The sequence below is a fragment of the Rhinopithecus bieti genome, unplaced genomic scaffold, assembly GCF_001698545.2.
Source record: "Rhinopithecus bieti isolate Rb0 unplaced genomic scaffold, ASM169854v2 scaffold_61150, whole genome shotgun sequence".
In the NCBI taxonomy this organism is placed as follows: Eukaryota; Metazoa; Chordata; class Mammalia; order Primates; family Cercopithecidae; genus Rhinopithecus; species Rhinopithecus bieti.
Window position 1 is genome coordinate 93,470 of NW_016823208.1, and position 11,495 is coordinate 104,964.

At 41.7% G+C, this 11,495-nt stretch overlaps 1 protein-coding gene across 1 annotated transcript in view; it reads right to left on the reverse strand.

Annotated features, from left to right (window-relative positions):
- The window catches only part of LOC108521483 (glutamate receptor 3-like), an 83,856-nt gene that overhangs the window by 59,001 nt on the left and 13,360 nt on the right, over positions 1-11,495 (reverse strand). Inside the window, exon 2 of the mRNA XM_017861339.1 lies at positions 11,121-11,279. Within this exon, the coding sequence (XP_017716828.1) occupies positions 11,121-11,279 (159 nt within the window). The remainder of the gene's footprint in view (positions 1-11,120; positions 11,280-11,495) is intronic.

An 11,495-nucleotide genomic window follows, 5' to 3' on the forward strand; every position in this document is an offset into this window, starting at 1 on the left:
GTTGTTGTTGTTTGGTTTTTGTTTTGTTTTGTTTGTTTGTTTTTTGTTTTGAGATGGAGTCTCGCTGTGTCCCAGGCTGGAGTGCAGTGGCACGATCTCAGCTCACTGCAACCTCCGTCTCCTGGGTTCAAGTGATTCTCTTGCCTCAGACTCCTGAGTAGCTGGGACTACAGGCACACACCACCACGCCTGGCTAAGTTTTGTATTTTTAGTAGAGATGGGGTTTTACAATGTTGGCCATACTGATCTTGAATTCCTGACCTCAGGTGATCCTCTGACCTTGGTCTCCCAGAGTGCTGGGATTAGAGGCATGAGCTACGACGCCCGGCCAATAGAATGTCAAAGATTGAAGTCACAAACATCATCCAGAAGAACCTCCCTAGTTTGCAAATGATAAAAACTAGAGCCAGAGATAGGTGTGATTTACCCAAGGTCATCCAGGCAGTGGATATCAGAGCTGAGACTGGAACCCAGATCTCCTACTTTCTGTCTCATTGTTCATTCCACCACCCTCCTATTGCTCTTACAACTTTTATTGTTTTCCAAGGCCATAGGAAACATGATATCTCAAATGTTCTGTTACCTATAGGTTATTTCATAAGACTTCAACATAAATTGTGTAGTGTATATATGGGTCACTTAGTCTTAATCTATACCGTAGGGGTGGTCAGTTACCCTCATTTGGAAATACATAGACAAGGAATAGTTATTCAGCATTTAAAGAATTCTAATCAAGAAATGATTCTAATAATCACCTCAGGAGTTTATCTCCAATGAGCACCGGAGGCTTTGTTAATTAACATTAAACTTCTCGTTGGTGAAATTAATAGTGTTCAACATATGTAGACTGGCTAGAAATATGGTAGAGGAGTTCCCAAATTAGCATAAATAAAATATAAGCATCTAATAAACTCTATAATATTATCCCTTAGAGAAAATGGTACTGTAGGTTCGATTTGTAAATTGTCTTGTGGACAGCCACTGATGGGGACTTTTGGTTAGCAGAATCCTGCTACTAGAATGTTGTGTTGTGTACCTCAAGTAAACCTTCATGCAAGGTGCTGTTGGAGCACCTAGAAGCAAAGGTAGCTGAACTTGACTGAGTCTACAGAACAGGATATCCAATTATTTTATGTCTATTTGCTATTATTTTAATGAGAAGTAGAATATTGTCTGAGTCTTGCTGTTATAGCTGGTAGTGAGGTTAATGGGGAGAAGATCTATAGCCTCACTTTAACTATGGCAGGCTATTAACATCCAACAAAAAGTACCTAATGATTGTGAGTGACCAGATTGGGTTAGGTTAGTTTACAACTCCAGACAACCAGTACATCTCTATTTCAGACCCTGGTCTAAAGTTGATGAGCCTCTTTCTCAGAGTATATGGGAAGTTCCTACCTTGAGTGACTGTTGACATAGCCTTACTTGACCCAGTGGCCTCCCAGTTGTGGGCCTGGGGTTTGCATGTTCTAGAACCTAAGAAGTTGTCCCAAAGCACAGCCCTCCCCCCGCCAATGGTGATGTACCTCTTCTGATCTGCTGAGCGCTTATTAATGACCTTGTGCCAGCATTCTGACCTTGCTGAGGGCCTCCGCGTTGCCTGGGGGAAGGTTAGTTAGAGTCGAGCTGGCACTCAGTCATGAAAAGCTACTAGATATACAGTATATGTACATGGGACCACAAGTATTTCCACAAAGGAGAAAAAATTCTACCATATTGAGATACTTTGATGGCACACTATAAGAAGAAAGTCAAAATAGAGTTTTTACTGAGAAGAGCTTTTCTCTCTGCTGTTCTCAGTAGTTATAACTACCAGTTAATAGAACTTTCCTCAACCAGTAACCTAGCTGCTAAAAGGAGGTGTATAGTATAGTACAGAGGTCAGAAACGTGTACTTTCCACTCCCAGTCCCTCTAGGTCCTGTTGCAGGCACTTTGTTTGTCCCATAGTGGTTTAAGAAAATTGAATTTGAATGTCTTCAGGCAGAAGCATGGACTCTCTGGATTGCCATAGGCCCCACCATTCCCTATTATAACACACCTGGTCCAATTACCTACCACATTTATGTGGTCAGCATAGCCCCTATATGCATTTGAAATTTCAACCCAAGTTGAAATTGATTCAGGCTCTAGAGACAGGAAGATCTCAGGTCGAATCCTGGCTCCACTACTTAGCTAGTTGTGTGACCTTGAGCTAGTTGTTTATACATTTTGAACCACCTATGATTCCTCTTTTAGAAAGTGGGGATGAGAGTTCCTCGCCTGTGGCAATATTGTGATGATTCCATGAGATAAAGCATGTAAAATGCTTAGCAGAGTGCCTTCCATGTGGTATGGGTTTAATAAATGGTAGCTGTTATTATTTTAGCTCTGGTTTTAAATTTGTTGATAGCAAGGATGGGGAAGAGGGCATATTGATTGCTATATGAACTGATTGTAATACATTTATTTTTAATAAGTGGGTTGGCATTTGCCATGACATCTAGTTCAGAGCATGTCTGAGGACGAATCATTAGCTAATAAGCAAAGAAAGGAAGAAACATTGTCAAAATGAAAATAATTCCTTTGTCTCTACTTACCATCTCAAAGAGCATTTTGTTTTATTTCCCTCAGAGACTATGACTTGAGGTTAGTCTGCTAGTTCTTCCAAGTCTTAGATTTCCAGCCTGAAAGCCAAATTCTAATGCTTGCATAGGCCAATAGCACCTCAGTTACATAGAGAAGTAACATATGTGAAAGTGCCTGGCATAATACCTGGTGCTCAGTGGGTATTCAATAAATATTCAATCTGAATCTGTATATCTCTGTAGTACTGGGGCTTTTTAAACCTATGATTCCTAAACAAAGTGTGCATTTAGTATTGCCCATAGACCTTGGTAAAATGCTTATCTTGATATTTTCTGATTCAGTACGTCTAGGGTATGACCCAGGAATTCATATTTAATAAGCATCTCTGGTGATTCTAAAGCAAGTGGCCCAATTCAAGAAACACTGTTTAATGAACAAGGAGCTTTGGAAACTGCAGTGACGTACTAGGATATTTGAGAATGTGTAACAGGTTCTGACTGACTTTGGACATTAATGGCCTTTCTGATCTTAATTGTACAAGGGTGTTCACCTACACAAAGACCTGTACACACACCCATGAACTTACCCCTCTGTGAGCTGGGTCCTGACCCCTTCACATCTCATTTATCACCTGTGGCTTGACCCCTTTCTGGGGAGTTACAAAGATGAGGGCCCTGGTTGCAATGAGTAATTGGCAAGGTAGTTCATCCAATCATGGATAATTGAGAGGGAATTATTTTGATCACAACAATTTTAAAACCTTAAAAAAAATTCTCACCACCCCTCATCACAAACTGATTTTACCTTTAAAAATTTTCCACAGTAACTGTGGAAAATCCTGAAGCTGAAATCACCTATTGCAGCAAACACCACACACAGAACAGGCAGCAGGCCCACTACCATCAGAAGGGTATGATTTCAGTCAAAGGCAACTAAAATAGTTAAAGATAACTAAAATCTTAGTGAATAAAGTACCAGAATTTATCCATGGAGAAGGTCAAATGTTGAAAAATAGGTGAAGTGTATTTGAGAGAATCTTCCTTATCCTCAAGAGTCTACCAGTGCCCCTCTGAATGCCCACAATCCATTTGGTGCCTCACTTCCTTGGGCAGGTATCTTGTTCTGGGTCATTTATCTGTCTTGGAAAGCCCCCTTGGATGATCCTGCAAGGTAACAGGTGGTAATCTGAACAGAGAATTCTGGTTGAAATATTAATGACTGATAAGGATTTAATTTATTCCCTTCCAGATAGCACGCTTGCATTTTGGCACAGGCTTTCAGTGCAGTAATACAAATAAACGAATTTGTGGAATTTCAGACTAATGGCACACTGTTGGGGGGCATTTTTTCCGGGAAATTTTGCTATTTTGCGGTACTCAAATGACACTGGGTAAGTTTTTAATGACTTCCCTGGAGCAGTTCTCAACTCAGGTCTGCTAGAAAGTGACATTACTTCCCTTCCCTCCCATCAATGTGTGCCTGGCACAGGCCTTGAAAATGGAGTAAATTTTTCAGTCTCTTAGGGAACCAGAGAGAATTCAGGTTGTGTTGTACTTCTTGTTTCTAACCCTGTTTAAGGGAAGTCAGACAGCTGAGGAGCAGATGTTACATGCCTCCTTCTGGCATGCCTTGACCCAGAGAAGCAAAGTGGAAAGGGAGTTGGAACTGCATGCCAACCTTCGCTCTCTTGAGCAGGTTGTTTCTAAAAGGGGCACTTTGGGGTGTGGCAAGAAGCCAAGACACTGTCACCCGGGCTCATGATCTACTTCCTCTCTGAACCTGCCTTTCAGTCCCCACTCCACATCCCTACAATAAAACATCTCTAAATGCTATCATCAGATATCTAGTAATGCCATCTACAGACCTGGCTGAAATGGACACGGGCTTGTTGGGAATGTGACAGATACATACTTGAGTAAGAATGAGCCAAATGTGTCTCTTGCAGAACCTTCTTTGGAGGGCAAGAAGATACAAACATGGATAAGAGCTTGTCTGCGAGAGCCTTTTCCTTTAATGATCACAGTCTCCTTCCTCTGGGCTCTTCTTACTAAAAGTGTGGTTCCAGGACCAGAAGCATTGGCATCACCTGGGAGCTTGCTAAAAATGCAAATTCTTGGGCACCATCACAGACCTAGTGAATGTGAATCTTTGTTTTAACAAGATTCCTAGGTCATTGGTGTGCACATGAAAAATTAAGAAGTGCTGTTCTACACTGAATTGTGCCTCATAGGGTTGAGGGATCATTACCAGCTCTGTTTCCTCTCCTTATTCTTATCCTTGTTCCCCTGCACCCTCCAAATAAGATCAAATGATGGTTGTGTTGAGGATAATTGCTTAAGAAGCCAGTGACAGTTGGGAACTGAGGAACAGGGAGGTCCAGATAGAGCATGGGATGTAAACACTTCTGTGACCAATGACCAACTGGAAATACAGAAGAGACTATGCTGGTTATTTCCACTGGGAGGGAGGCCAGAGTGTATGTTTGAGACAAGGTAAGGGAAGGATGGAGGGAGGAGGAGATACTGCTTAACTATGCTTCCAAATACCTCCAGAGATACCATTTAGTGACTGTGAGATGGATGTTACCTCTTAAATATGGCATTCCACATACCATCCCAGGGAAAGGAAACTTACAGCTGGAAACACAGCTTCTCTCCCACCCTTATCCTCTCCTATAACCTTCCTTCTGTGCCAGTGCATCTCCTGACAGTGCCCACATAGGCAGGTTCAGACTCCACAACAGCCTCTTTAATAAAATAAATACTTACGAACTTTAGCAGCTTCCCAAATTACCCCCAAAGGCTTTTAGATTCAACATGAAGAAGTTGAACCTGCCTATGCCTTGGGTGTACTTACACCCAACCTACTATGTGCAGTTAGACTTGTACTTTGGCCTGTAAAAGTCTTCTATGACCAAAGCCAGCTGACCTTTAGTTTGGGTAGAGTGAATGGTCACTCTGTGAATAATACCCAGAAACACTCCTATTTAAGTATCTTTCCTTGAAATCGAGGCAGTATGTTTCCCATAGTCCCTAGATTTAAAGCAAACACTCCCCCTGTTACATATATTAACCCTTTACCATTTATCTGACACTTGCATATGTATGAAATATATACCTATATTAGATATAAAGCTGTCACCCCCAAAGTAGAGTGCAGGCCCTACTGCACTCTACATCCTTGGAGGATGGACCAAGAATAGAAATATTCTGGTGGAGAAGGAGAAGGTCTGGGAATTAGGTCTGGAAAAGTCTAGGGTAGAAAATAGTCCCTAGGTAAGTTTAGTGTGGATGGGATGCCAGAATCAGGGGCTGGTCAGTGAGTAGGCAGTTAGAGACCAGCAAAAGAGGTTAGACAAACTGGACGGATAGAGCAAGAGAAGAAAATAATGGCAATAGAAGACGTAGAAATATGGGGAAGACAATTTCTGTCCATGTTAACCTTTGGCAAGGACTGACCCTTTTTAGGGGCTGCTGCTTTAGCTCAAGGCTCATCCCACACACAGGCTGAGGCTATCTGTAGCTCTGTATCTGGAGCCCAGACAGTTTCTGAGCAACTACCAAGCTGGAGGGAATTCCTTTTGTGTCTGCACAACTCCCATAGTGCTGCTAAAGGATACCTATCACCCCCACCTGGGGTTTTAATTGCACCCTCCTGTGGATATTTTATCTAATAAGACCCAAAGTAACAAAGCCAAAGGAATAAAGTCAAAACTTGATTTTTTAATGGAGCAGGTAAAGTATACAGATTATTTGCTTGACCTTCATTGAAGATAGATGGTTTTATGAAAGGTCCTTCAAATTTATTTTGCAGTCTCTATCTAAGACGTTNTTTAGGGAAAAAAGTTAAAATTGCAGAGAGGAAGAAAAACCATGGCCCATTTTGCAGTAAATGTACATGGAGAACAAAATAATTCCCCTTATTCCTTTCCTTCAAACCCTTCTTGCTGCTCTCCCCCCTGATTTAGTATATCAATAAGAAGCTGCCTTCTAGGGGAGGTAATACACTTTGCAGGAAGCTCACCTTTACAGCCTGCTGATTGCCATCTATTTTTATGGCCCAAATGAACAGCATCAGCTTGTTCCCTCCCCCACCCTATGAAAATAAATTTTAAAACCATAATAAACCTTGTAAAAGGTGACTTAAATTTTGACTGGCACCACTAAGGCAACGTCTTCGTGCTTCAGGGGGCTAAGCCAGACGTGCTGAGAAGTGAGCTAAGCCGGCAAGCTTACTGAAGGCTGGCCAGCAGACAGAGGAGAGAGGGAGAGCAGCAAAGGCACAAAGGCAGGGAAGAGGGGGAGTGAGGGAGGGAGTGGAGCCAGAGCAGTCAATGTTGGGTAGTATGGCAAAATCTGTTTAAGGGAAGGAGACTTGATCTTGATCCCAGGAGTCTTCACCTGGTTTCCAAATCTTACATGGAAAGGACAGACACCAAAGCCAAACCAAGACAAAACAAAACCCACCAAATTGCAAAGAATAGGATCAAGGGAGACATTTCCTTCCCAAATGGACATAAATAGTTAAATTGATTTTGGCAATTAGAATAATTAGATAATTAGATTGTGACTCTGTAGGAAAGAGAAAGAAACCTGTCTCAGCTAAGTATATTTGGTAGTGAAATGCGCTCAGTTATAAAAGGAGTGTATTCTCAGCAGGTATATTTCAAATGGCTTGAAAAAAATTAATGGAATAAAAATTTGCATCTGATGGGTTAGGTTTAGCCAGCAAAAGGAATTTTACTTGGGACTCCATTAGAGCCTGCACTCCTAAGTCCTATTCTCAATCTCACCATCACCATTGTGCCTCCATCAACAGATTTTTATTTAAGCCAATGCGTTTAGAGCACAATTCCGTGGTGAATAACCTTTAAGGTTACATTTGCCTTTTCCCTGCTTCTTGCAAACAGTGCGTAATCCACAAGCACATTTGTTGGCTGTAAAGGTGTACAACAGCAATTTTTGCAATGACAGTGCGGAGAGGGAATATGAGATCTGTGTGCTAATGAGCTGACACTGCAGAGGCTGGGGCGGTGTAGTGTGGAGTGCACTACAAGTGCACAGCAGCAAGACACAGGAGGGGACTTCAAGGGAATCGGCGACGTTTCCTGAGGAACCAGGACAGCAAAGCCACACAATGGGACACATCAATCCCTTGGTGTTTCCATATCCCTGCCCCCAAAGCCTTAGGACTATCAAATCTGCTTTTTAAAGAACAAACAAGTAACTTACATGTGTATATATCTCTTTTCATATATACTGATTATGTGTCTATGAATGTATGTATCCTGAAGTCAAAATATTCACACCATTCTTGGTTCTGGGGTTATCTAGCTAAGTTAAAAAGTAAGGCAGCAAACTCTATAAATTCCCATGAAATGGGAACATGTGCTTCAAATCAGGTGAGTCTCTTAGATAAACTTCAATCCATCTCTGAGTTGAGATCCCAAATTAACCACCTTTCAAAGCCAGTGCGGCTCTTATTGGCCTTGTAAGACATGGAATAAAGTTGGAGTCTGTCTTAAGCAAACCTCTTGGGGGTTGTGCAAAAGAATTGGTTTCTGATGAAGAAGAGTCTTTAAATAACTGATGCCTGGGATTCATCACAAGGAAACTTTTCAAATAGGTTGTCAGAGGTTGTAGGGGTGGGTAATGCAGAGGGAGAATGGAGAACAGGGACACATACATGAAGGAATTACCCTTTGCTTATTCTTTGTATATTTGTTTACCTGCACACCTACACCCTAGAAAGTGTGTGCCTGCCTCAGGATTGAGGGTGCAGGAAAGATCATGAGAAGAGATCAATTCTAGTGCTAAGGAAAGTTGAAACTAGGAATTTTGCCTAGGGATAAGGGAAAGTTTCTTTAATTTTTGCAGCCTGTTCCATATTGAAACAGATAGGAGAGGTGGTTGGCCAGATTGAGACTCATCTGTGGTTTTCTGGAATTCTCCCTAGGTCTCCAGAGAAGGGCAGGCCAGAGAATACAGAGGTTTTTCTTTGCACAATCAGGGCGATCAATTGGAGGAGTGGAACCTGGGGGTCACCTGTCAGGCTCCAGCGCTGAACTAGAATTTCATGCCAGTTGGAAATATTTGATCTCCACTTCCACAAGAAAAAGAACAATCAAAGCCAGGGGCAGAAATGAGAAACACTTCCAGGGCTTCTTTGGCCCCTTGAAATCATTGGTTTCTGCATTCAAAGACTATGGTTAGACGAGTCATCTTTCTCATACTAAGCTACCAGGCAGCAGCTGCCTGGAGACAGCTTTGAGATCTGGCCCCCATTCAATGATTGTGACATTCAGAGATGTCTGTTTCAGGGACCAGAGAAGATGACAGCTTTCCTCCTCTGTCTTCAGAGAAAGCAACAGGCAGCTAGATACACAACACTGGTTTTTCTAGCTGTTTTTCCTGCGTATGTCTGTGCATGCATACGTGTGTATTTGACATAACTAAGGACAAGGTCACGTTTTCATTTTTTTTCTTGTTGCCCAGTGAGCCACACTCCTTCTCCCAAACTCTCAAGCCCCTAGCCACAACCCAGCCTTGTAAGTGGAAATGCTATGAATTTACGGTGAGGGATTTTCATTAATTTCTTTTCCTTTCCCATGGTTGTTCTCTTATTGCCCTGAGAGGTAAGGCAATAAGGCAACTCAATACCAATATGGATGACTTATTCCCTTTTCCTAAACCTGAGATTTTCACATGGCAAGAATCATTTCTGATTGCTTCTTGAGTGGGGTTCCGACAGTCTAGGGCTGGTGGGTGTCAATCTGGTTTGACCATAAGAACAGGACCAAAAACCTTGGAAATCAATCATTTCTGAGAAACCAAATGGTTCTCTTATCCCAGTTCTCATCCATGAAAAGACACTGAAGGGAGTTGAAATAAATATTATTTGTTATTAATGAAAATAAACCCTGGTAGTTTAATGTATTTAGTTTTAAATCTGTTCTAATTGATATTTAGGAAGCTGCATTTGAGATTCAGCCTCTTGACAAGATCACAGTGCTGCAGGATTAAGAGTCAGATGTGTGTTGTAAATGCTGTGGAGACAGGCTGGGATTACCAAAATAAGATGTAAAGTATAGACAGACATTTCGTAACTTTCACACTTAGCTGGAATTAATAAATTCCTATTTTTGTCAATGTCAGAAAGCCAAAGAAAGTCAAATATGGAGTATCTCAGAACATGTTCATATAAGGATCTGTATCTTCAGCTAAAATTTTCTTAAAGCTGATAACTGTCATATTTCTTGCAGAGTATGTCACCCCCTCAACCCCTTGGCCCAAGTCTTCAAAGCCAAGGAACCTGTGCCCTTGGAGAGAGACCCTTTCGATAGTTTCTGGAAACCATGTATCCTTTGAGGCAGAAGGATTTAAAGAAAGTCATATACAAAGTTTCACCCATCCAAACATAAACATCATTTCTCCCTTGGAAGAGAAAGGAAAAAACCCCCAAATTCCAAACTACATCAGCCATAAAAGCAAAGCATATTTTATACCATATTCAGCCTCATTGTTGTGAAAACTTTTAGTGAAATAAGCTTACATGAAGAATTCTCAGTCTTTCTCACGAAACATTCCATTCAAGTAAAACCATATGTCCAACAGGCTATTAGCCATTTAGGTTCCTTTGGTTGTATTTTACAAAATGTCCCCTTTTCAGAGGAATAATCACGGGGTACAGCTAAGGATTTCAGAACCGGTTTTGGGGCTGAATTACTTCTCTTTCCATATTCAGTTTTCCTGCTCCAAGCCTCCTCTCCTCCTGCCCCCTCCTTGCTCTAAATTAAGAACTGTGTTGTCGTTAACGATCATGGGGGTGAACAACACTAGGGGAGGCAGAACTAGTTTTCCAAATCATCACCTGATCACCATTTTCTCCCTTCTCCTCAGTTCGCTAGGCATTCATCACTTGCAATCAGTTTGTAGTCTTATCAGTTCCTATCAGAGCTCTCTCAGTAAGTAAGGTAATATTTGAGGACAGAAAGAGGCCAGGGAACCCAGCCTGTTTTGCCCCTCAAGGTCACTTGTTTGCAGAATTTCTCATATTTGCTTCCTACACATTAGGCAATTGTCAAATTCAGCTCGTTCCTACAGCCAGGCACTAGCTTTAACAGTCAAGTGATGTACATCCTGAATTGACTCAATCAAGAAGCTGCTGATTCTTTTTTTAATCTCATCTGAAGAAATTTCTCTGAACAACCATGCTATTTTTTTCTTTCTTTTTTTCCCCCAGTTTAAAAAAAAAGAGAGAGAGAGTGTTGGAGAAGGAACACACTAGGTTAGCAGGGAGGAAAATGAAACTTTTGCATCAAACACTATTTGGAGCAGACTTTTGCCCACTGTCTTGAGTTTTTCCTACTGTCTTAAGCCCCTCAGCAGTATCCTTTGGAGTTGATTTATGCAGCATGAAACCGGATGGATCAGAGCCCCTAAAATATCTACTGAGGCAGTCATCTCCCAGCACACACACAGACCCTAAGTGCCACAAGAAAGATGCAAATGAGGTCCCCAACGTCCCAAAGGGAGGAAAAGCAGATCTACTTACAAGCATTTGTCACAGAAAAACTATTGGAGGAATCCAAGTGATCTACATGGTAATTCAAATGGAAGGGCTTCTCGGTGGTGTTCTGGTTGGTGTTGTATAACTGCACGGCAAAGCGGAAAGCGCTGTGCTCCTGCACTGTGTTTCTCATGAAAAGTCCACCTATAAGCAAAGGGAACGGAGATTTGGCTGGTGTTCCCCCACCCTAGGGCCATTTAGAAACTGGGGAACAATATAGATACCAGATACCTCTCAATGCTACTGGGATGTGGGATTGAGGATTGATATTCAACCTGTGTGTCTTTCAAGACTTATGAACTCAGATTTTGGCCAAGAGAAACCTGAATTTTCTAGACTGAAAAGAAGAGGCTAGAGAGA